The sequence below is a fragment of the Furipterus horrens genome, unplaced genomic scaffold (genome assembly GCF_987537825.1).
Source record: "Furipterus horrens unplaced genomic scaffold, mFurHor1.1.pri manual_scaffold_10, whole genome shotgun sequence".
Classification (NCBI taxonomy): Eukaryota; Metazoa; Chordata; class Mammalia; order Chiroptera; family Furipteridae; genus Furipterus; species Furipterus horrens.
The window spans coordinates 98,415,517-98,441,334 of NW_028327180.1; the positions used below are offsets into that span (position 1 = coordinate 98,415,517).

At 54.6% G+C, this 25,818-nt stretch overlaps 1 protein-coding gene and 1 long non-coding RNA gene across 2 annotated transcripts in view; one reads left to right on the forward strand and one right to left on the reverse strand.

Moving 5' to 3' along the window:
- The window catches only part of LOC150001023 (uncharacterized), a 77,839-nt gene that overhangs the window by 46,905 nt on the left and 5,116 nt on the right, over nucleotides 1-25,818 (forward strand). Inside the window, exon 2 of the long non-coding RNA XR_016513758.1 lies at nucleotides 18,827-18,920. This is a non-coding gene — a long non-coding RNA (uncharacterized LOC150001023). The remainder of the gene's footprint in view (nucleotides 1-18,826; nucleotides 18,921-25,818) is intronic.
- Nucleotides 746-11,081, reverse strand: STC2 (stanniocalcin 2). Its single transcript, XM_090289821.1, is given in 5 exon segments — nucleotides 746-1,260; nucleotides 5,914-6,125; nucleotides 8,498-8,640; nucleotides 10,632-10,713; nucleotides 10,715-11,081. Coding segments are annotated over 5 exon segments (924 nt in total). The 5' UTR covers nucleotides 10,784-11,081; the 3' UTR covers nucleotides 746-842.

Genomic DNA, 25,818 nt, shown 5'->3' on the forward strand with positions numbered 1-25,818 from the left:
TAGAATGCCTTTGAAAATAACACTTAAGCAAAAATAAAATCAGCCCCCAGACATGGGCTGGGTTGGTTTGTTTGTTTCCCCTTTGAGCTGGTTTTAACGACTCAGTTGCTTTGTTTGAAAGCCTTTTATTTAGATGACAGATATGTAGATGTAACTGGATAAATAAAAAAGTGATACGGAGACTTGAAGCAGTGGTTAAAATACAAACACAGAGGCCACTCCCTCAGACGGGGTGCCCCTGACAGAACAATGGCTCAGAAGTCACACTGAGAACCCATGCCCCCACCCCCACCCCCGCCAAGAAGCTCCAACCCCCCAGGTCCCATGCAAGAAACTGAATTCCATGTGGCACCAAGCACCCCCACGGCCCCTGCCTCCACTCCAGGCTCTCCTTCCCAGCGAGATTTTCATGTCTATTCCTGCACTAGAACCTGCCACCCTCCACCAAGACAGCACCAGATGGGCACAGCACCAAGAGTGTGGTCCAGCCTGGGGGGGGGGGCTGCTGCCCCCTCCCCGGCCCACGGTCCCCCCCGCAGAGGAGACCGCAGGCCGCGCCCAGCGGCCCCATGGATATAAAGAAGGCAAAGCTACAGGCAGCGCACGTGGCGTCGAGGGAGGCAAAGGCGTGGACCCCGCCGGGCCTCCCCCGAGACCTCCCTGCTGCCTGGGAGTCTCCGCCTCACCCACTCATTAAGCTAACATACACCGTCACCCCAGTGCACAATCCCCACCAAAGCCTGCGTGTGACATCCCCCTTCTTTAATGGCAGTTGTCTTGGAATGTCCATAGAGAAGAAAATGTATGGCGTGGAGGAACGGTTTCCTGGCCGGGCCTCGGCTTCACCTGCGGATATCAGAATACTCGGACCGCTCCTCTTCCCACTCGCTGCTCCCAGAGGTTCCCTGGGCTCCGTGGTCCGCGGCTCGGATCCGGGCGTGGGCGTTCGGGGGGCTCTTCCTGCCTCGCTCGCCCCGGGCACCTCGGCCGGGCTCCCTGCTGCCGGGCTCCCTGCTGCCGGGCTCCGAGAGGTGGTGGCCTGCGTCGCGGTGGTGGGGTCTGGAGGGCTTGGCTCTGTCCACCTGCGGCGGACGCTCAGGGGGCGCCGTGGGGGGGCGGTGGATGGCCGAGGTGCAGAAGCTCAAGACGGAACACAGGCTCCCCCAGTTCTGCTCACACTGCGCCTGCACGCTGCGGGTGACGGCCTCCTTCACCTCCTCCCCACAGTTCAGCAGCGACTTCACCAGGTCCGCGTAGGGTCTGGGGACGGGGGCGGGGCAGAGAGACCGGGAATGGAGCCTGCCTGTCTTGCCTGGGCCACGGAGCGCAGTGGCCAGAGCAGGGAAGACAGAGGTGGGGAACCTAGGGCTTGTCTTGGGGTTGGGTTTGGTGGGAGAACTTTCTGGAATTAGCTCCAGCTGGTCTCAACCCCCATTTCCGGGGTGCCTGTTAGGTGTCAGGCCCCATGCCAGGCACCGGAGAGAGTTAGGCGCTTGGGACAAAGCCCCCCACAAGGAAGAGGGTCCATAACAACTCGCAGGTGCCTGTGACGGAGGAGGAGCCTCCAGGGAAGGTGGGGTGGAAAGTGCCGGGTAGGGCCGCTGTGCCAACAGCGTGGCTGGGAGCCCTGGGCGTGTTTTGGGGTGTGCTAAGCGGGGGGGCTTTAGTGGGCGTGTAGATGGGTCTTGGGGACCAGAGGAGAGCTAAGGAGGCCAGTGGTAAAGGGCCTCAAATACCAAACCGAGGAGTCTTTTTGGTAGGAAAGGAGAAGCCATTGTAGGTTCAGGACTTGGGGAGCCTTAGATTGCCCCCTCACACGAGGCGTCAGCAGGGCCAGCTGGCTCTGTCCCTCTTCCGGATAAGCCTTCTCTAAGCGAGGCTGCCCGGCGCCATTTCCCCCATGTCTGTCTGGGCCCCTGGCTGGGGCTCATGACGAGGAAGGATGATTTTGAAAACAGGAGGAGAGGGTTGGGGGAGACCGCCTCCCTGGGATGTCACGGCCCCTGGGGCGGCCCTCTGTGCGGGGAGCGGGGCTGGCTGCCTAAGCATCTTCGCACGCACGTGGGCTTCCCCAGAACCGGAGGTGAGGGCTGGCCGCGAGGGGCCGGTGTGTGTTTGGAATGAAAGCGAGCTGTCTCCGAAATAAACACGCTCGGGCCATCCCAGCGGCTGTGGGTCTTCCTTCAGGGAAAGTGCAAAGTGCAGGAAGGGTGTCCCCATCATGCAAACCTCCCTCCGGGGGTGGGGGGGGGGGGAAGCTGCGTGCAGAAGGGGCGAGTGGTGTGCTTGCTTTTTGTATTCATGGGACCAGCCGGGAAGAGGGGTCTCCAGCAGGAGGTGCCTCTCACGGCGTGGAAGGGTCCGCTGGGCTCCCTCGCGTCCTGAAGCGGGCCTCAGCTAGCAGAGTGCCCGGATCTACCGGACCACGAGCCCTGCCGCCACCGCCTTGGGCAGGGAAATCACCCTGGACTGTGCGATCGCTCACAAGGACCAAAACTGCCCCTCCCTGCACCCCCGTGAGCCTGCCACCTCTTTTCTTTTTAGGTTGGCAGTGGCTGCTACGCAGGAGGGCAGATTGTGTTAGGACTTGGGAAGTATTTGCTGCCATTTCTATGAATTCGTCCTCAACTCGGAGTTGAACAAACTGCCCTCATTTCGCAGATGTAAGGATGGGCTCGAGGTGGGGAGAAAGGGCCTTTTGGAAGCTTCTGGGCCTGGAAGGCCTCAGGCTGGGCTGAGTGGAGCAGAGGAATGTCCTGGCTGGTGGGGCAGGCTGCCTTTTAAGGCCTCCCAGATGCCTTCGGCGTCCGAGAGTTTGTCCATGGCTGATGGGCAGGGCGCTTAACCTCTTGAAGGCAGGCCCCTAGCAGGGGCAGGCACAGTGATGACCCTCGTCTTCTTGGGCTGAGAGAGGAGGCCATGGGGCAACATGGGGGAAAAGGGTCCGTTCATTCTAGTTTCCTTCCCTCCTGACTGTCTCAGGGAGTTCAAGTTCACTGAGTGTATCTGCCACAGCAGCACGCGCCCATCCCCAACACAGCTCTGGGGCCCCACGAGTGAACTGCAGGGCCTGAGCATTTGCTTGCCTTTTGGAGACACCCAACCAACGCTCCTCTTCAAGTTTCTTTCCGCAGGGTCAGGGGAGCACTCTCAGGAATGAATGCACTGCCTCTCACCTCCTTCACCAGGGCAGTCGGCCTGCCGGACGGCTCTCAGCCTCCAAGGTGGGACTGAGATGGCTGGACCGGCCCACATGCCCATTAGCCCCTGGCCCCCTGAGCTGGGAACCGTGGGGAGGGGAGTGTGTGACTCTGAGCTGGCCTGGTGCCTTCTCAGGCTGAAGCTCAGCCCGTGTCTGATGACACAGCCCAGCCCTCTCAACTGGGTGTCAGCCGGGCTAAAGGGTTTTAAAAAGAAAGGACTTGGAAGGGGACGTGCCTGCAGGCTGCCAGCACCCAGTGACAGGATGTGCAGGGGCCCAGGTTGTTGATACAGAGAAAGTGGGGTGGGAAGGGCTGAGGGGACCCCTCTAACTGAACGTTACAGTGTTTGGGCATAGATGGGGATGGATGGAGGAATGGGGGTGATGTGGTTACTGAGGTGATCGTGATTTCCTCCTCTCTGAAGTGAAAAGAAAACTCAGCTCTTATTTTCCTTGCCTGTGACCAATGCTACACACTCTTAAGTGGTCGTCTTGATTTCGGGGGACTGACGAGATCCTTTGTGCCCAAATCAGTTATGATAGTTAAAAAAAAAAAAAAAAAACCCCAAACAAGAAACTCATTCAAGTTAATGCACTGCTTAGTCGTGGCTTCTGAAGGGGTAGTAGTGGGGGTTGGTGGGGGGCTGAGTGAGATAGGACCCACTGCCTGGAGGTGCAGGCTTAGCAGGAGGCAGGAGGACTTGGGTACAGGGCAGCGAGTCTTCTTAAAGGAGGCCCAGGCTTCCTTTGGGTGGGGGGCACCTGCATTTCCAGAGTGGGCTGGGTGGGGGGATGTCATGTGTTTGTTCTAAGTGAGGCAAGAAGCCCTTTGGAAGCAAGGGTCCCATGGCCCCATGAGCCATGTCTCCATGGAGGGGACACAGAAGCCACAGTGCTTTGCCGCTTCCTAAATGCGGGGATGGGTGGGTGAGGGTCTTTAAAACCTGTCGTTTTCTGAAAGAAGATTTTTCTCCCCAAAGACAGTCTTCTTGTCTCCAGGAATATAGTAAGGACGTAAACCAGTTCCCCCTCGAGAGGCCCACACACTGTCTCTAATGGGATGTGGATTTCGGACAAATGACCTGCATGAGTTTTTCAGTCATACGGGCGTTTGTGTCTTCCAGGGGGCACCTTGAAGGGACATTCACCGGGCTCTGTTCGTGTGAAAGGAAAAACCCCGGCCACACATAGGGACCCATGAGCCTCCAGCAGGGCCAGTGGGGAGAGAGCAGGCCACAGCAGGGAGGTTCGGGGTTTGTTCCTGGCAGCTGGCTTCAGGCACATACGTCACCTGTTCCCAGGTTGGAAAGCAGGAGCCCAATCCCAGAGGGAGGTTTTTCAGTTCAGCCTCACTCCCCGCCCCCTCCTCTGTGACAGGGGATGGCAACCTCTACCTTGTAGCGTTGGTGGGAAAGAATCCTGACATAATCCCGGGAAAGCCCCGGCCCCGGCCCACCCAACACATGCTTTTATGTCATGATAGTTGTCCCATGGATGCCATGGTTGCCTTGTGTCTTCACAGGCATTTGGGAGAATAAAAAGTACGTTATCCAGTCTGAGTGTGACTCACAGAACAGAGCCGCCTGTGGAGATTTGTGGTGAGTCTTATCATTCTAACACTGGGCTGTGGCAAGACACCTAGACCCTCACTACCGAGTGGAAAGTGACAGCAGGTGGCTGTCCCCCGTGATCTAAGTGGCGCAGGTGGGTGGGGAGCAGCCTGCTGAGCGAATGCAGCTGGGGAACACTGGCAGAAAGAGCGGGGATTCAAGAATGATACCGATTTGGCCCTAATGAGTCAGGGGGACGCTGCCCTCAAGTGGACAAGGACCGGTCCTGGGCTGCTTAGCTTGGGGCTGGCTTTCTGTCCTAATGCTCTGAAGAAGGAAGGAGCTATGGTAAACTTCCGGGGCTATGGATAATGCTTCGTGTTAGGAGCAGACGCGCACCTCACCATTCTGCCAGATTTAGGGTGCCCTCGATGGCGCGCCTTTTAAGGAGCGAGACATCCTGGGCTTACGATTGCATTTCAGATCTTCAACTAGGGAAGTCCCTCCTTCCTCGCTTTGGCGTAAAGGGGCCCGGCTGGTTAGAGCCTTTGACATTTGTTTTGCATTTTTTTCTGGGGGGCTGTTCATGTGCTGGAGAAGATGAATTGGATTTCCTAGCGGCAAGGAGAGCTTATGGAAGTGGGGAAACAAAGAAGCCCCTTTTCTCAGTGTTTGGCCCTTAAGAGGGTATGTAGGTTCTGGAGCCAGACTGCCTGGCCCCTTGGCTTGGCCCCTCACTGTCTGTGACCTTGACCTCAGTGAGCCTCGGTTTTCTCCTCTGTAAAATGGAGAGGAAGATGGGACCAGACTAGGGCTATTGTGAGGATCCAGCGAACAATTCTCAGAAGGCGCTCAGCTCTGCGCCTGGCACCTGGTAACTGCTGGACAGATGCGATCAGCTCTTGGCGGTCTGATGGGGCCCCCACAGAACTAGGGGGAACCCTCAGAGACCTGAGGGGAAGGCCAAGGGCATTTCTGAATCCTGCCCATTTCGTGCTTAGTAAGTTTCCTGTATCTCTTGCTTATGATTTAGAAACTGATGGTGGAAATGTCTTTTGCTTTTCCTGAGGGTCAGCAGGAAAGGCCCTCCCCGGGGGCCTCCCCCACCCAACAGGGGGTTCAGCCCCTCCACACGGGCCCTCACACCGAGCACACACTCACTCGAGCATCAGTAGGTCCTTGAAGTGGATCATCTCCGCCATCACCCGCGTGTTCTCCCGGGCGGCCGAGCACAGGTCATGTTTGACGTAGCATTCCCGCTGCAGCTGTAACACCAGTTCCTTAATGGCCGGGCACTTCCGGCTTATGCAGCCGAAGCGGTGCCGCAGAGAATGGGCCTTGCACTTTAAGGCATCCTTGATGAAGGACTTGCCCTGGGGACAGAGGACAGAGGACAGAGGAGGGAGAGAGGGGGCAGAAGAGACGAGACCTTGTTACACGCTTAGACATAGACCCTTTTGGCCTCACCTGGGAGCTTTCTGAGAGCTGAACCCCAAGACCCCGCTGCAGAGTGACGTCCTTGCAGGTGGCAGGTGGGTGCTTCATCAGGAGGTGTCTCCAGAGTGGCATGACACCTCTGATGTCTGGCCAAAAGGATGCCACTTGGGGAGATAGACAGATCTGCCTCCTTTCCCCCCAGCTGCCCTGCTAGCGTCCCTCACACTGGAGCTTTCGTGGCTGGCTGTCCCCAAGGCAGACAGACCAGGGTTGGCTGTTTGGTGGCCACTTTTCTGGAACACAAGGGGACTTCGGGCTGACATGCACCCAGAACTCCTTAGTGGTTCCCAGCAAGCCTTCTCCCCAAGTAGAAAGCGGCTGCTTCCCCAAACCTCACACCTTCCTTTTGTGCCTGCCCCACACTCTCGTCTCCCCCATCCTTTGAGGAGGAGCATTCTTTTCCTTTTTGAAAACCGTCTGACTCCTTTAAACTGTTAGGATTACTGCCTCTAAAAGGCCCACTTGGCACGGTGCCTGGCAGCGTCTGGCCCAAGCGCCGGCCCCGCCCCCGCGCCCTGCCTCTGAGTGGCGAAGACAGCCAGGCATACATCTGGCCCACACTTCTCTTTCCTGGCAACCCCTCGAGATTGTTCTTATCCTAGAGAGGAGACAGCTGTTGGGGGCTGTGGAGGCGAGCTGGGCTGTTAGCCCCCTTACCAGCCTTGGGGGCAGAGAGGCATCATGGGGGACCTACCGGCGATGCCGCGCCCCCATTACCATAGGGACACACTGTCCTTGGAGAGGTCACCCCTGTTTTTAGACCCAGAAGGAATGAAGCTGAGCAAGTAAAGGGGTTTAGGTCGGGCGTGGGAAGCCCGCCAGCACGTTTATTTCGGTTCTTGCCTTTAGAAGCAAGCGGCATGTCTAGGGTTGGTGTCTGGTCACTGAAAACCACCCCCCCCTGCCCACTGCCCCCTCTTCTCGACTCTCCAACGGGAGCCAGAGAGGGTGGAGGGCAGGGTGTGCTGGTTTATGAAGCAGTTATGCACTGAGAAATGACTTGTAAGGGATGCCTCTCACTTGAGAACACCCTCCCCTCGGTTGAGGGTAAAAAGGAAGAGGAATTTATGTGAGGACTGCGACAATCTGGGCCTGGTACTCCTCCCTGACATCTGGTGGGGTCGCCCTGGAACACACACCTTCCCTCCGGGTTTCCTATTATGCTTCCTAATTCCAGTGCACCCAGAAGGGATGCTTCACCCGGGAGCCTCAGGGAGTTCAAACCGGCAACGTCTTCCCTTCGCGGGTTTGCTTCCCCTCCTGCCGCCCCACGTCCTCTGTAGGGGAGGCTGCCAGCCCCGCCGCGTCCCTTCCTGGTTCCTTGGCCTTGCTTGGTCAGGCCCTCTACGAATGTCAGGGGCTGGTGACGTTCATAAATCACTCCTAAACTGTTGGCCTCATCCAGACGTTATCATCGCTCTCTGGTGAGATGGGGGCAGAAGTTTATGGGAGAGAATAACAGGGCGCTTCACGGAGCATATATGGGGGGGAGGTGCACGAAGGTGAGCCTCGTGCCATCTGCCATGTATTCGGACGGTCAGCACTGGAGCCAGAGGTTGCTTGTTGGGTTCTCTTCCTGCCCCACGCAGCTGCTGGGCTTTGCCCTTGGGACCCCAAAGTGGGTCAGGCCCTGACTATATTAGGTAGAGCAAAAGAGAAGGGGGGCACGTGACGGACACATTCATGGTTTTGACTTTGCAGGTTGGGAGGAGAGAGGTTTGCTCTTCTGAGGCCTCTGTTTACCCAGGTTTCCTGCTCACACAACCACCAGGAGAAGGTGAATTTCTCCGAACTCTGTGTCTCGTGTATTCTTGCCCATTAGGGGAAACTAGCTTTTGGAAGGTATAATTGGAGTCTCTGTCCCCCCCCCCCCCCCCCCCACTTCGTGTTCCTATGCGACGGGCCTTACAGACTGGGTCCTGGGTAGTCAGATATAGTTTGCCTCCTGACAAGATGTTTCTCATGGCCTTTGTCTTCTCGGCCAGGCATCCTCAGATCATTGTTCAACTTGGTCTCCGATCTAGTTTGCCTGTGTAGACACAGCTGAAGCGAGGGGAAGGGTTTAGCCTCCACGAGAGCTCCAGAGAGCAGACACTGGCTTCCTGCCGCACCCCTAGAATGTGTCTTGCAAGTGCTCGTACGCACTCCAGGGATCAGCTCAGGAAATCTGTTCACAGGTCTTCCCAGTGAACGTGTCTGTAGTGTTCCCCTAACCCCAAACATTCTTTGTGCTCTTGATGGTTTTTACCTGGGCGTCAAATTTTCCAGCGTTGTGCAGAAAGGTCATACAAATCGCATGTAAGCCCCGGATTTCACAAGAGTTGTTCTCGAAACATTCAAACACGCCACATCCCACATCGCCGGCGCTGACCAGGCAGTGCTGGATTTCCGCTAAAATGAGAATCACATACGAATACACACAAAATTCTCAGCCGTGCTGGGGAGTGCAGAGAGGTTAGCGGAAATAGAAGTAATGTCCAAAAGGAAATTTAAGGAGAAGAAAAAATTAGAAGGACTATTTCAGGATCTAAAAAGCCAGGGAAAGAAAATGTCGTCATTTTAATCTACTTATGAAAAAAAGTGGTATGTATAAATATTTGTAAAAAATTAGCCAAACCTACGTTACGAAAATCCCAACCAGAAGTTAGGTGTGAGCATTCTTCACCCTCCCCGTCTCTATTAAAGTGCTTGTGGGAATTCTTAGCCTGAGAACAGAAGATGGTTCAGCTTTCTAAACCCACAGACAAATCTAAGATTTTAAATGATTAGCGTGCCCCTCCCTCCTGTAGGCTGTCAATGAAATGCCCTTCTCTACTTGGACCTTGAAGCTGCAGCTATGAAATCACAGCCATTTCCTTCCTGACCCCCCCAATGAGAGCGTCCAAAAAGCAGTTTCAATTCAGCTTTAGGATTCAACACCTAAAAATCACAACAAAATTCCTATCAAGGCAGCACCTCCAAACCATCCGCATGAAAAATACCAGGTTAGAGGAACTGGCCCCTAGGCAGGCTCGGAGTACGGGCAGCGGGGGGCTAGCCCACAGACTCGCCACCTTCGCCGTCAGAGGCTCCTTTTAAATAGGGGTCCGGTGTGACATGTCACTTAATCCCCTAGAATTCCTGGGACCCATAGTTTGCTGCCCTCCTTCGCAGAACGTGGCCCTAATTCGTCTGTCTGAAAGGATGGAGTGAAGGAGTTAAACTGTCAAGCCACCCTGTGCAGAGCCTCGCTTCCTTCCCTCCCCCCTACTCAATTCCCGGACTTCAACCAACCACCAAATTCCACCAGAAAAGTATATTTTGGAAGGAGGGCAAGTTAGGAGTAGATAATCCACATTCAACTTGAAGCTACCCAGGGAATGAGGGCGTGTACTTGTTGAGGGTCACCAACAAATTACGTTCAATTCTCAGGGAAAGAGCTGGAGAGGGGGAAGGGAGGGCGAGGGTCCTTGGAGAAGTGGCGCGGACCTGGGCGAGGGCTCTCGCGTGTGGAGGTGGGGGGCTCCGATGGGATCCCATGTGTGGCCCCCGCACGCTGGGCAGGAGCGCGCAGCAGGGCCGCGATTCACTCGCTTGGGGAGTCCCTCATTGGGCACTCGTGCATTTTTGCTCCTGCGGAGAGCGCACGCTCCCACACTGCGGGGCTCTCAGGTGCCCTAAAGGAAGGGGGAACTACCTAGAGCCCAGGAGCTGTAGGCAGGTTTTCTTTCTCTCCCCGGAGCTGGGAAAAGGGCCAGCCCCGCACCCTGCGCTCCTGGCCCTCCTCGGCAGCTTGCCGGTGAGCGGACCAGCGGTGGTGCACAGTTGGGGCCCTGTCACCATTTCATCGCTTGCTGACCTGCCCTGGAGTGGGGTATGCCTTGCACCACCCCCCGCGCGCCCCAGGGGCAAGTTCCCCACGCAGCATCTCCCCTACAAAGTTCTCGGTTTTCGGGCATCTTTTGAGGAGGGGGAGAAGCGGTCCCGCCATAGCCTGCTGGCTGAGAAAAGAAGTTCTCCCGTGGGTGTAGGGTGCAGCCCAGCTCCCAGGACCCTCCGTGCCTCCCACCTGGCGGCCAGAAGCGTTACACCGAGTGAGCCCGGGGTCGGCACTGGCCTCCTCTGGCTCTGCCTCATTTACCCTCAACCCTGGGGAGGACAGCAACAAGTCCTGCCCGAGCTATTTCATCACCCAGCCAGCACGTGCGGATTCCGGGCGCGCAGAGCCCGGCGCGGACCTCGCCTGGCCTCACACTCTCCTCCTATGCATGCCCCGCGCCACCCCAAGAGTTTGCATGGCCCTAGGTGGGGCACCCAGTTCCGGGGAAGCGCCCAGGGAGCCCTGCGTGGGTGCCGGGTGTTGTCTCCCAGCGGCTCCCTGCCACAGGGGCGCACGAACTTACCTGTGTTCTGCAGGGACAGGCGGCCTTTATGATGGGGGACCCTGTCTGGGGGACCCTCCGGCGGGTTGGTAACGTCGGTACCCCCGCGCCAGGTCGAAGGTGGCCAACACCAAAGCCAGGGTCACGAACTGGCTCAGGCGCTCGGCACACATGGTTCTTGGTGTAAACCTCCCTCCGGGAGACCTGGAATCTTTGTGCTTCCCTCCCCCCTTCCTCCTCCTTCGCCGCTTCCCCTCCTCCTCCCACTCTTCCTCCTTGTTCGCCTTCTCCCTCCTCCTCGCAGCCGAGGCTGGATAGAGGTTACCCAGCGCCCTCCCGCAGCTCTCGGGAGAGCATGTGACCGGGCTGTTAGCAGCACCGCGAGTGCCGGGCGATGGCAGGGATGGTGCCTCAAATATCCCTGGAAGCTCTGGTGTCACTTGAATGAGGGAGTCGAGCAGGTGTTGTCCCAGCGGCTGGACCAATCCGAGACCCCGGCCCGTTTGACAACACGGCCGGGGGCGGGGCCAGCGCCTAACTACTATGCGAGGAAGCCGAGCCCCGCTGGGAGCGCCCCACGAAGTTGCCGACCTGGCTGCGGGCACGGGTTTGCGTGCGTGTGTGTGCGCGCGCGCGCGCGTGTGTGTGAGCGCGTGTGCGCGGGGGCTCCGGGGCAATGGCCGCACCGGCTTAAAAACAGAAGCGAGTTGCAGCTCCGGCTGCAGCTAGAGAAAGGGAAGAGGGGAAGGTCTGCGCCCGGACAGCTTCCCCGGAGCCCCTGGCCCGCATCGCACCCACACCGAACCTGGGAAGTTTCCTTTTTCCGCCGTTTGGAATTCGGCGAGAGTCCCAGCTCCGAGACCTTGATAGAGTGAAGGAGTTTCATGGACCCAATGATGCTGAGGGCAGACTGAGCACATATGGGAGTCCCTGGCGTTGTGACGTTTTGCATTAAAGAAACCCTCCAACTATTGAACAGTAGAAGCACTAGATATAGGACTTGGCCCGAGCAACTGCCCCATCTTACCCCTTTCTTTTTGCCCCGCTGTGGTGGGCCGTGCAACACCTAGCGTGCCAATAACCCCACCCCACCCCCCGCAATCGATTTTGGGCCGGGCTGCAGGGATCCAGGTGACAGACTGGAATTGCATCATTTCCAGGCGGGTGACAGGGAGGCCCAGGCAGCCCTCTGAGAGTGCCCGCCGCGGAGCATCACTTGCCCAGGAGGCCGGAGCTTGAAAGGCAACTTTACGGGTCTCCAAACACACTCTTCCATTTTCCCCAAGCGCTATCCCCCGCCACCCCGCCCCTCTCTGGGTTCCCTGTACTCTCCAGCCATCTGATGGCAATGGTTAAGCCCTCCTCCCCCCACAAAACTCGAACGAAGTCTCCCCATCTCTTCTCTGTTCCCGTTGGAGCTCCCTCCCCAAGCATGCCCAGGGCGGGATGCCCCCCCCACGCCGCCCCCTGCTTTCTCCACCGGCTGGAGGAAGCAGGGGGAAAGTTGGGCGCCGCTGGGAGCCTCTTCCCCCACTGTGTGTGTACGTGTGCAGGCTCACGTCTCCCGGGCGCCGGGCCGGGCCAGGGACAGGAACTGCTCTGGGCACCGTCAGCCCCAGGGCGCCGCTCTGGGGGCTCGCAGGGCTGGGGGAGGGCGCTGTCTCCACCCTCCTGCAGGAGAACAGGTGAGCCGGGGTACCAGCTCCCACCCCATTCCCCCACCCAGCTCCCAGGCCGGGCCCTCCACCCTAATGAGCGAGGGCAGTTTCATCACGGCGGCCCGGCCCTGGGTCTCCGCAGCTGGCTGCACTGCTAGCCTCCTAGGGGTCGCCATGTGACAAGGTTGGGGGAGGGGGTGCAGAGGTGCGCTGGCCAGGTCATCCTTCGGCCAGCCGCCTTTAGGCCGCCAGGAGAGCTTCCTTCCAAGGGTCCCACTATACTTGGGCCGGGGGCCAGTGTGGCCGCCAATGACCACAGCTGTCCAGCGTGACCATTGGCCCTGAATCGGGAGGAAGAAGAGCAGAGTGTGGGGAAGGCGCCTCCCAAGTGGGCTCTCCTCTGGGTTGCAGGACTGGGAGGCTCTCTCCACTATCCCTACCCGACTTCCAGGGCCCCAATAAATGGTCACTTTGAAGGTCTGAGTCTGCAGCAGTGGCAAGAAGCTGGCCACTCCTGCCTACGTTTCCAATAGCAATTACTTCATGCACCCTCAGATCTTGTATGGAAGCAGGTGGGGTACAAATGCATTAAAACAGGTGGTTTGCATTTCCCAGCCTGCTTTTGTTTGCAGAGTGGACGTGGCTTCCTTTATTGGTTCATGAAAAACCAACTCCTGTAAATCCTTAAAAGACAAAGCCTCGGAAGCAAACAGCCGCCTTCTGGCCTCTCACCAGCTCTGTAAGCCCCTGAATGTCCTGGGTAAGCTTTCTTGCCGTGGGGCCTGTTTCGTAAGTGAGAACATGAGCAATATTGGCATTAAAAAAGGCAGCTGGTCACCTGGTTCTTTGAGCAACAGAAATAGGAGAGGTCCAGCCTGCGGGAGCCAGGCCACCTTTGCTGGAGGCAGACACTCGAGTCTCCTTGGTGCTGGGGGCACCCGGGGCAGCGACCAGGCCCATGGAGGTCTCTGGGTTCCTGCTTCCTCGTGGCCTTTGGCTCTGTACGGCCTTTTGCCGCTGTGAGGCCCTGGGGCAGCCTTCAGAGGACCTGGATAATTTAAAAATTCATCTTGACACTATTTGCTCCAGCCTCTCAGGGGACATTTGGGTCTCTCACCTGAGCCAACTGCCCCTTTCGAAGTAAAAGACAAATGGTAGGTAGATTCTGAGGTGTTGCCAAGTATAGGCACACGTTCATAAAGGTTTTATCTCCAGGCCTCAGGCCAGGGCCTGGCTTCCCGGGGAGAAGACTCATTCCAGGCAGTCCCAGGGGAGCAGAGCGAGTTATGCAGAATCAGTCGGCAGTTTGCTGGGATTACGCATCTAGGCCACAGGCCCGGGGCGGGGAGCTCAGAGCGGTGACTTGGTTGTGACCGCCCCTCCTCACCTCACCCTTTTAGCTCTGCAACACAGACCTGGTTTGGCCAACTGTGGCTGAGGGGCTGGGGGCGGAGAGGGGACAGTATTCACAGCACCATTGTTCTGATGATAAAGCCAACGTGAACTGAGAGCAGACACCGTGCCACACACTGAGCTGCCCTGGTGTTCAGTGGGGAGCATGCTCAGATTGGCCCTCCTGCTCGGTTTCAGACCCAACCAGCCTTAGAGAGGACGAGGCGGGGCTGCCTCTCGCCACCCCTGGGCATTTGTCGTTGACGCGTGGACCCCACGTTTTACTCTGCGACTCCGATTCACTGGTCAGTTTCAGTTAAACCCTTCATGAGGAGCTCTTGGGGGAGAGGGAGAGAGGGGGAGGGACGGCTAGCAGGGAGGAACGCATGCAGGGGACTGGGGGCGCTTGTGTCTGGAATCAGGTTGCTTGGGTTGGTTTTAAACTGGAAGATAAAGCTGGCCAGGGCATGTGAGGCCTTGTCATCAAGGCCTTTGTGACCCATCCGTGCCCACCAGAGAAGACCTTGCTCTCTCATTGTGAGGGCATGGAAGGATGAGCCTCCCAGATGCTCTGGGACTAGGCTCCCTTTTGGAATTAGGCAGCGTGAAGAGCCCAGAGCCGACGTTGGGGAGAACACCCATGAGAGGAATTGGGAGTCATTAGTTGGACTCTTGATGTGGGTTGAGTTGCCCGGCGCCCAGAAGGTGTTCTTGCTCAGGTGTGAGCAGGTGGGGCCTCGGAGGGCGGGCCCAGCTGCTGGGCGATGAGGCCGTGACGTGGAGGTTGATACCCGCTGCTTACTCCGGGCTTCCTGTGAGTTCTAGAGCCTGGGTGGAAAACGTGGCTTGCACGTGGAGAGTTCCTCCTGCTGTAGGCCCGGCCCCCTTGGGATGACTGTCTGGGCGGATGGCACCACCTTATGGTCAGAGACGGAACTGTCTGGCCAAACAGTGGACTCCGGCTCCCCGGTCTGGGGCACTAACATTGGGTCTCCCACCTTCTCCTCAACTTCCTTAGCAAATCAGTTACTGCTGATTTAGGCCACCTTCTCAGAATGACAGGATTTCGTCACCCCTCAGGGAAATCCCTTTCAAACTTTTTGTTTTTCCTCCCTAGTCTTTGCTACCTTCCCCCGCGAGCCCCAAATCTACCCTGATCATGGCTCCTTGGCGTCACGCTTAAATGGAGGGAACGAAAAAAGGTATCAAGGTGAAACTGGAAAAGACGAGATAACACTGCTACAGGGTCCAACATTCCTGAAGGCGAACTCTCTACCCAAAAAGTCCCCATCCTTTCCCTTTATCTCCTTTTCACGAAACTGGTGTTTCATTAAATAGAATTCAGAACAAAGAAGAATCTGTCTTCAGTCTTTGAGCTTGCTTCTTAGTGCTTCAACAAAGGAACTTTCTACTAATCTTTACTCTGAAAGTACAGGGCTTCAACAACATTATGAGCTCAGAAGGCTTCTCTTGGGCTGGTCCGGAAAACCTCATCATCATTTATAATATTGCTTGTTGGAGGAAAAATATATTCTGTGTTTCCCCAGACAACCGATTCCCAAAGTTTGGGAACATGCCACTTTTGTGAATTGGACATTTCCTCTGTGTCGTAGATTAATAGTCAAACTGTATCCCTGGCCTGACCGAAAACACAGAAGATGAAAAAGAATTAAAAACAAAACACAAAAACAAACAAAAAAACAAACCCCAGAAGAACAGGAACACTCTCTCCCTCACCATAAATCCGTTTATGGAAAGAATGTAACAGCTGTAGATTTTGGGCGTCTGTGTTCTGAGTTTTGTCTCCGTTCCTTGCTCTGAAGCCTGAACAGTATTCCAGAAGTCCTGCCTGTTTTCCTGGGGTCCTAAGTCTCTCTTCCTCGCTGTGTGTGAAGCAGGACCCCAGGAGGGACTGCCCCGGGCAAGGGCTGCCTGGTCCCCATGGGGGGTGTTGGTGGAGCCCAGGGGTGGGCGCTGTGCTGTTGGAATATGATACAGCTTCTGTGTGACTGCATTTCAGATTTGGTCTGAGCACTGCTCGATTCCAAGCAGACGAAGGAACAATCTTTGTGGGGGGCAGTTTTCCAGGGAGCCAGAGTTTGAAAATCTTCATGAAACAACCAAACTTATTAGTATGATTTCGTCGTTCATGTACAATCAGGGTCCGTCGAACTCGATCTTAGTTGTTTTTGTTCCTGAGAAGTTCTAACTATTTGTAAAGGTTGAGGTTTCATAATGTCTCTCTCTCTCTCTCTCTTTTTTTTAAAAAGAAATCTTCAAAAGATCAAAGAGAACATTTACCTTTTTAAAACAAAAACAGAATAAAAACTCACTCTATCTTGAATTTGCCACACGGGACCATTGGAACCATTTATATATCTATGATCATTCATGGGATTTTAGTGACCTTATTTTTCTTACATTTTGAAACAGCTTCCCCTTGATCATCCTATAAATTATTTCATGCTTATCAATTATTGCCAATTGTGCTAAAGAATAGGAAAACAACAGGAAATGGAGACATGAGGGAATCACCACCTGGAAGGATGACGCACCAGGGAAGGAATGCCAGGACTGCACCCCCCATCCGGTCGCCTGTTCACGGCTGAGAGTCACACCGGCTTTTAAGAATCTGTAAAGGAACGTACAAGACACCATCCCTGTAGTTTTATTATCGCTTTCATGGCATCCAGCTGAGAACCCCGAAGTTTTCCTCTCCGGCACAGGACGGGGGAGAGAAGGAAACCAACAAAGGAAGACGTTCTGCAGAAGTGCGGCAGGTCAGGACAGGCAGCAGCGAGGTGGGCTCCAGCGATAACGGAAAAATTGATTTCATAAGCGACGGCTCAGAGGGTGAGCCTCACAAGACAAAGACCTGGATGGATTTCCTCAAGAACGCTATCGTTGCTGAATAAACAGTATATTTCTGAGGAGAAAAAGGAAATGTGACGTATTTTCCAGGTAGTCATTCTACAGGAAGGGTTGTATCGCTTCATATTTTTCAGCAAGACCCTGGACCATCCTGTTGCGCTCAAGGAATGCGGCTAATATTTCTTTATATTTGGGTGAAGTCAGAGGCACTTACACAGCTGATCAAGGGGGAATAGGTGATGTAGCAATAAAAACAAAATTACTGCACTAATCACGCTTCCTGGTGTTTATAAATTTTAAAAATGAAAATGCTTTGCAGTTATGGGGAAAAGACAACCATCTTCTCTTTACCCAAATTATGAGACGCCAGAGGTTTCAAAAGTAACTGCTTTCATGATGCAAGTGGAAGAAGAACCAGAATCTACTGGAGATTTACCTGAAATCTGGCACCGGTATTTATGAGATGGGCTGCTCGCTCCCAGGTTCATTCATGATAGCTGATGAACAGTGAGCTGCACTCAGAAAACACCGGCCATTTTGCATTCAAAGCCCTGGAAACAGGGGATGAGAATTTGCTATGCTTAAATTATTCAATTTTCTTTTTAAAAAAGATTTGAAAAAATTGATTTATTTTTAGAGAGAGGGGAGGGAGGGAGAAAGAGAGGGAGAGAAACATCGATCAGTTGCCTCTCACATGCCCCCCAAATGGTGACCTGGCCTGCAACCAAGGGATGTGCCCTGACTAGAAATCGAACCGGCAACCTTGTGGTTCATAGGCTGATGCTCAGTCCACTGAGCCACACCAGCCAGGGCTAAGTTATTAAATTTTCTAACAAGGTTTTAAAACTATCCCTCTATTGCTCCGTAAATTACTCATAAAAATAAAAAGGCTTATGGGAGGCTGATGGTAACTTTTTCCTAGTGCCCTGGGCCTAAGGTTACAGAGGCAGGATAGTAAAGTGAAAATCCAGTAAACTCCTTCAGGCAAGTCACTGCGGAGTCTCTGTGGAGTCCCCGTCCATTCCCAGCCCTGTCCTCGCCCACCTCCCCACACAGGCTCACCGCGCAGGGTCCACAATTGTTTTAAAGTGGGCTGTCTGAGAGAGAGACACAGTCACGGCCTCTCTGCTTTATCTCTCCTTACATGGAACTCAGTGCTCCTCCAACTCCAGTGGGGATAAGAACTGCCGTACAGGGCGCATGGAGTGGGTACTGCATTTAGTATGTGGCATATAGCTTTTTTAAGATTAATTTTGACCAGTCACAGTTTTATTGTATTGGAAGATTTTAGAACTTAACTGTCTACGTGTCTTGGGGTGCCGTCACAGAATATCATTCATTGGGTGGCTTAGACGACAAACGATTATTCCGCACAGACTGAAGGCTGGAGGTTTGAGACGGGGGTCTAGGTAGTCTGGTCGGTTCTTGGTGAAAGCATGCTTCCTGGGGACGGATCCACATTGCCCTCCTTGGAGCGTTCCCAGAGAGAGAGGGGGAGAGGGATTCTTGTGTCTGCTCTTCTTGCTGTTAAGGGCACTAATCCCAACGAGGGCCCCACCCTCATAATCTATCTCACTGTAACCACCTCCCAAAGACCTACTTCGAAATCCCATCCCATTGGGGATTAGAGTTTCAGATATGCATTTTGAAGGGGACACATTCAGTCTATAGCATGAATCCACTCTGATACTCATTTATTCACGTGTGTGTGTGTGTGTGTGTGTGTGTGTATTTTCTCTGTGTGGTTATTGGATAGCAAAGTGCCTCCTAGTTCCATGAGCAGAACTGGTACTTACAGAGGGGAAGCCCTGTTTGGGGGGAAGGGAGTGAATATAAAGGGGTGTGATGTCCAGTGGGTAATTCAACCAGTGTCCTCCCGCCTCTTGTGGCTTTTCTTGGTTCCACCCGGGCCCTGATCTCATACTGCTTTGTGCTGAAATGATCCATGGCATGAAAGGGCTTTCATGTACATCACTCATTTAAATCTCTCTACAGCCTCGGGAGGGAATCCTATGATTATTCCTATTTTACAGACGAAAACCTCAAGCGCAGAGATTCTTGTCCAAGGCAAGAGGTGGACCTGGGCATTCAAATCCCCAGGTTTGTGTTTTATGGTTGTTCTTGAAGTCATACCTCCGTTTACCAGTGAACAAGACGGATTACAGATCATGTGGCAAAACACTGTCATTTTGATGCTGATCAAAGTGAACTTAGCCTGATGGCTGGAGTAATGCATGTATGTGCATGTGTGTGTGTGTACATATATAAATATATTTAAATTTTTTTCTCCCTCAGAACCTTGAGAAAGGCAGAAGAACTAGGAAGAGAGAAAAGAAAAAGAGAGAATCAACTAAAAGACCTCAGAGGAAAGAAGTAAAAAAGAACAAAGGTAAGATTAGAATCTAAAAGAAAGCCAAAGACTATTTTCAGATTCTCCTTGTTTTTTGGCAAGGTTACAAACGAAAACATGTGGGTAACAAGATAAATTAGGCGTGGAAAACTAAAGCAAGACGTTGGTAATTGATCAGGAAAAAAAGAAAAGAGGACACAGCCACCCTGCCTGGGGAAGGCAGAGGCTGGCCAGAGGGGAGGTCCCGCCTGTGAGCAGAATGTGGGGGCCAAGGCCATGACTGTCACTATGGGCCCCGCTGATGGTGGGCGTTTAGGAGCGACGGGAAAGAGGAAGATCCTGTCCTTGGATGGTGGAGATGAAGAAGGGCAGGAAGAGCTCATGGAGTGTGAGGGACGCACCCCTTCTGGGGCATGGGAGGGTGGGGGCTTTGGTTCTAGAAGCCATGGGATTCTAATCTGTCTTGACTTTGATTGACTGGGTGACTGTGGCCAGGTCACTTGGCCTCTCTGAGCTCCTGTGTGCTCACCTTGAGTCCAGGGGTGATACCACGTACTCCACAGGATTGTAGGACTAAATGAGACAGTGTGCCAAGTGCTTTGCTCAGTGCTTGGCCCCTGCAGGCACCAAATAGCAGTGACTAAGGAGGGATGGTGGCCGTGGCCTTCCTCTGACCCACATTCGGGTCTGAGCAAGAACTGTGACCTCCCGTTGCTTTGGGCCCGTCAGGAAACAGTGTGGGTGTGCTGCCCCTCCTGTCACCTTGGTTGAAGTGACTCTGGACAGTGAGATTGGGGTGGGCTTCCTCTGGGGAAGCTGTGTGAGTGGTACCTGGGTACCAGTTGATTGGCATTTTCCAGTGTGCTGTTCACTAGCCCACTGGCTTCTCAAAAACGCCTTAATGGACTGCTGTAGTAGAGAGAGAGAAATCTTACATTCGCATGTGTCTGTCGTCCAAATGGTATTTTTAAAGATTTATTTTTGTGCGTTCACAATGTTCTTGAATAATGTTTCCATAAGTACGGTCAAAGATAAACCTTGCGCGGTGCACAAAATCTGCTCATGCATATTTCTGTGTGTGGCCGGCTTGGGACCTGTACCCGGCTCCCCTCGCCCCGTTCTTCCCTCACCGTGTGTGTCCCTTTAGAGGACCTGCTAGATCTGGCTTGCTGACCAGAACCTTCTGGGCACAGGCCAAGCTGACGGTGGTGACCTCTGCTGGTGTCACCCCTTGGCCTTTCCTGCCGACAGCTTGGAGCACAAGGCGATGTGTCCCCGGAGCCTCGAGGTGCTGGCTGCATGGATAACAGAGGCGCCACATTGGGTTCCGGCGTAGCAGTGGGTAACCCGTCCATAGGCACGGAAGTAGAAGCGATATGATGATTTTTAGGGTACGGACGCTTTCATTCCGCGTTGGGTGTTTGCACTTGGCTTGATTTCCAGGTCGGATTCAGCAGGTTAAGAGATTGATGACAACCTCTGATTCCCAGTCTGCTGCGTCCTGGGCTCAGTGTTTATACGGAGACTCCTGGGGTGGCAGGTGGCAGGTGGCCGGTGCGGCACATGTCAGAGCCCCTCGGGCTTCCCAGAATCTGAACATAAGTGTGGTGGGGGATCCTCCTGGCAGGTGACCCCTTACCTCTCAGGGGACCTCCAGCTTTGTCCAGGCTGCTGATGGCCTGAAGCTGCGCTCCTGCTCTCCAGACCCCAGGCCTCTGGCTCTTGTACCCACGTCGTCCCGGTTTGGGACAAGTCTTTGCCAGGATGTTGGGAAGCAGTGTGTCTGGCTGAGGACTGGAGGGGGCATCGCAAGCTGCTGGTGAGCCCCTTCTTCTGCTTCAAGACTGGGTGACTCAGAGGATGACCCAGGCTGGTTTGCAATCCTATATACCCTCAGCGAGACCCCATCCGGTAAACGAGGCCTGAAGAGCAAATGTGAGGTCCCTCAGAGAAGGAGTTGGGCCTCAAGGGCTACAGTGTCACCTCCCACGTGTGTTCCCAGCCCACTGCTGCGTCCTAACGTTTCAGGCTTGCCAGTCCCCACAATGGCGTGAGCCGGCTCCTTACAAGAAATCACACAGGCACACACGTTACTGGTTCTGTTTCACTGAGAACACCTCGTCTGGCCTGGCCCAGACCTCCCCTTCTGGATGCTTCTCTGAGTAGCTGGCCCCCAGAGTTGTGCCTTCCTTTTGGTCCCTGTGCACCGACATTCTGGCTTTCTCCTTGACTTTCCTCAGATAGTGCCTGGCGGGGCTCCATCGCTTTAAGCTTGTACCCCCACAGTTCGGTTCTGGGAGGTGAGGTGCCCGTGTTCTACTTCTTTGGACCTTCCTCCACTCCCAGAGGAATGGACACATAGCAGGCAGTCACCACGTGTTGGCTAGGTGAGTGCCTTTCGGGGGGCGGGGCACTGATGCGGGGGCGGTGGTGAGTCTAAGCTGATTATAGACCCGTCCCTGGATTTTGGGGAGTAACCATGGGCATGTCACCCAAGGCCATACTTCAAAGAGTTAGTGTATTCTTTTTGTGTCTGAGGCCTAAAGCTCTAAAATCTACCCAGACTGCACTTTGTCTCCCTTGTTCTGTCTCTCACTGCCCAGCGTGGTTTCCAGATACAAGTTCAGACACAGCAGAGGGGACCAGGACTTGAAGCTCTTCAGCTTCCAGATGGTCCTTGGCTTGGTGGAGGCAGCTCGATTGTCATTGTGCTTAGATCTGCGTCTTACTGGGTGACCAAATGTCACGCTGGGCCTGGCCTCCCCAGGGGCCGTCCCTTGGGTATCTGAACGCAGACAGCTGAGCTGCGTGTTGGACGGGAGCACCCGCAGGGCCTGGAGGCCAGCCTCCCTGCACACGACGCCTTCCACGGTCCTGGTGACATTTCTGCTACGTGGCCTGGCCGCTGTGAGGGACATTCAGCCAGGAAGTCTCTGCCTTGTACCAGGGAGCTTTGCAGTGTTCACAAAAGCCAAAACCTTCCTGGAATTTTCTTTGAAAGACCCACTAAATAACCCTGCTTTACCGCTGCTGGGATGGGTTGTAACAGACGACCCTCCTGCCCTCTCTGTTAACCAAAGACGCCACCCCTGTGGCTGGGCGAGGCAGAGGTAATGAGCCCAAGGAGCCCATTGCAAACGACTTGGAGTTTACTTTTATTTTGTCGTTTTTATGAAAAAAAAAATTGATGGAGGGGGGCGGAATGTCTCCGATGAGGAGTTATACTTAGGATTTACGAAAAAAGCACACTTTGTTGATAAAATATGAACCGTTTGAGGGATTTATAATAGTCTGAAATCCTGCACAGCCCTTCAGAATTTGAAGCAGCAGGAAACTGTGATATTTTTAAAACAAGTATTTATAAAAGCAGTTGGGTACGCTTGATGTGGAATAAGGAGGAAAGGAAAACTGCTAAGGAAGCTATATTGGACTTGACATATAAGCGAGGTATGTAATTTGGGAGTAGCGCGAAGGCCGGGGAACACGCACACGCGGTACCTGCGGGCCTTCGTGTCCGAGAGCCGGAGGTGGCAGCAGCACGCGGCACCTCCCCCGCGCCAGGAGGCAGCCCAGGTACGCAGCTCATTTCCGAAACCCCCGTTTCAAACCCCCGAGGCCTTCTGAAACTGGTTATAGGCAAACAGGACAGAAAACACATGTTTCTGAGAACGCTTTGGTTAAAATTAAAAAATGTGGCGGAGACCGTGCCAATAATTTACTTGAGAATATCTGAACCAGATGCTGCTAGCCCGTAATTCTGAGCAATTTGCCAAAATTATGTATTTACTCTAATCCCAGAGATGAAGTTAAAGTATGCGTGGCTTTTGTTATTTGTGATGAAAAAAAAAAAAAAAGGATCCACTGTGACTTCAGCTAATACTGGAGGGAGGACGAGAAATGGGCAAGATGTCTGCTAGCTACGACTTGAACCTGAACTTAATTAAGCAAGAGACTGTGAGAAATGGACCCTTCAAACGTACGATGCCCAAGGAGGCTCGACAGACATTTTCGGGCAGGATGTTAATTCATGAAATGACAACCTTGCATTAAGTACTTCTATTGGTGGCACAGTTATAATTCCCGAGTGGCTCCCCATCACGGGCACATCATCTTGTTTGTGTGATGCCAAACATCTGGATGACAATGGAAAAAATAATTCAGCCAGCTGCCTGCATTTCTGTCCTCTGTGAAGCCAAATTACTGAGGAGGGGGGCTGGCGGGTCAGCCGACAACATTTTTGGGCAATTCTTGTCGAGACGTTTAGCATCTCAGTGGACAGAGGCGGTGTAGTGTAGTGGGTAAACACGCAGGCTCTGAAGTCAGACTCCCTGGGTTCATATTCTGGGTTTTGCCACGTCCCCTCCATGGGGTAGTTACTTAAGGTCTCTGTGCTCGGTTTTCTCACGTGGAAAATGGGTGCGATAACAGCAGCCGCCTCGTAGGGTTGTCGTGAGTTAATACACGTACTTGGGACAATAGATGATCATGGGAAACGCCCTCAGCAAATGTTACTCATCTTCATTCTTCATAGCATTTGAGCCCTGGGAGTGGGTGGTCTTGGAATTCATGCCTCTTGTCCTTTTGACAAATGAGAAGGGTAACCTTAGGGGAAGATACATTTTTTTATTGTGGTGAAATATGCAAGACACATAATGATAACGTACCCTTTTAAGCATTTTAAATGTTCTGTTCAGGGGCCTTCAGTACATTTACATGCACAGCTGTCCCTGCGGTCACCCCCAGGTGATGACTGCGTGTTGTCAGGCTGGCCCTTGTCCTCTCTCTCACCTGAACTCTTAGGGTGGCCTGGTGGCTCACTGACCCAGGTGTGGCTCTAGCTCCCTCCTAAAACGCACGTCTGATCTCTGCTAGCCCTTTATGGTCTATCCACAATCTCCCCCACCCCACAGACCATTCCTGCAGGATGAAGCTTGGCCACACGGGCATGGCATCCAAACATCGTGCCTGGTGGCCCACAGCTTGGCACGTAGGCCTGACGAAGTGTTGCGGGGTCTGGCCTGAGGGATAAGGGGTTCAGCCATCACGCTCATTTTACAGCTTCGGCGTGGGGTGGCACCCCGCTTATGACTGGCTGCTTTTTGGGGTCTGTCTTACTGAATACAATTCGAGGGGCACTGGGAGCCAGGCAGCATTCTCTGCCTCCAGACTCCTGCTCAGGATGGGTCCTGGCATGTGAAACGGTGTCACCAATGAGTTAGGCCTTGGGAGATCTGGGTTCTAGTCCTGCCTCTGCCCCTCGTGCGTGGGGGGACCTGACCCTCTGTCCCTCGTCTCTGAAACGAGGAGGTTGGGCCTCCATGCTCTCTCAGGAGTGGTGACGCCTGGGACGGTCAGGGGTGCTTGCTCTCTTAGAAGGGGGGGCCGACGTGGTCAGAGGGAGACGGAGGGGCCTCCCTACTCACCATTTTGCTTGGGGAGCTGGCTGGCTCCTGGCTCCTGCTCGCGTTCAGAAAATGTGCAGGCAGGGGCCTGGGGCCGGGCAGGCGTTAATTAGGTGTCTGGAGCGGAGGCGTGGTTTTGGTCCTCAGCGACACTTCTGACAGTCGCTCACTTGTGCACACGGCTCTCTTTCCCTCGCTGGAACGACGGCCCTGCCCCGTCTCCCTCTGCATTAATAGCTCTCCACCCGCCTGTTCTGACTGCAATGACCCTCCTTGGGGAATTCACACTTCTGGATGCTTTAAAAAGTAACCTGAAGGCTCAGTCCGCACCATTCCTGCCATTTCTCTCCATTTCTTATGCTTGCTCCCCTTGCTTTGGAAATGATCCCACAGCTCTCTGCCCTACAGATGGGACAGGGACCTCCGGGCCAGGGCACGGGCTGAGGGGCATCGTGACTTCGGATTCCCGAAGCCTGTGGAGAAGCTGCTGTCTCTGGCGCCTCTCTTTGGGACCTGTTTTCTGGGTGATCCTTGCTGTCACATTAAGGGGGTGTCTTCCACAAGCTGCCCTGGGGAAGGCTTTGCCGGTTGCCTTGAGTGAAGGAAAGGCTGCAAACTGCTTTGCGCGAGGACTGGCAATGGGCTTGGGAGTTCACGATAGTTAGGAATAGGTAAGCAAGATGCCCACTTGGTAAGAAGTTTCTGCCAGGTCTTGCTTTCCTGCTGTTTGCCTGGTTCCAAGAAAGCCTCCCAAAGAGGGGCGCCTTCCTGTGGGGCCGAGTACAGTACCATCTGAGGGACAGGCTTGAGCGTGTGCCTGCGGTCACAGCCGGAACAGCCCAGCTCAGGAGAGCGCGGGGTAAGCTGTGCAGCCCACCCAGAAGGAAGGGTTGGTGACCGGGCCACGCGGCCTGCCTGGGCCTCTGCTTGACAGCGCCAGTCACTCCCAGCCTGTGCCTCAGCAGGGAGGGTGGAATAAGCAAGCTTTTCTCTTCTTTCCAACCTGAGGAATGTATGAACGGTCAGTGTCAGACCGGGAAGGAGGGGCCTCTGGCGGGGCCCCTGGCAGACCCACCCACCTGCCCCGGCCACAGTCCCGCTTGCTGTCAGTGTGTCAACAACTCAGACTGAGCCGCTCTGTCCGCCGGGCTCTGTGGGCGCACGGGGAGACAGAGGAGGAGACGTGGGCAGCCGCTCCGAGGCGGGGCGAGGGCTGGCTCCCGGGAGGCTGGTAATTTCCGATGAGGAATGAGGCCAGGTTGCCGCCGGGCAAACACAAGTGCTCTGGGGATGGTCTGGGCTGCGGGGGAGGCCGTGCACGGTGCTCGCACACCCATGTGCACACACGCACTCACGGACCCTGTCATGTGCAGACACACGCGTGCGCCCCCACGCACACCCCCATGGGCACATGTGTCCACACACGTGCTCGCACCACGCCACACACCCACAGGCACACACGCACACACGTGGACACCGGCACCACGCAGCCCTGCTATTCAGCAGGCGAACGTGGACATCAAACAACACCCTAT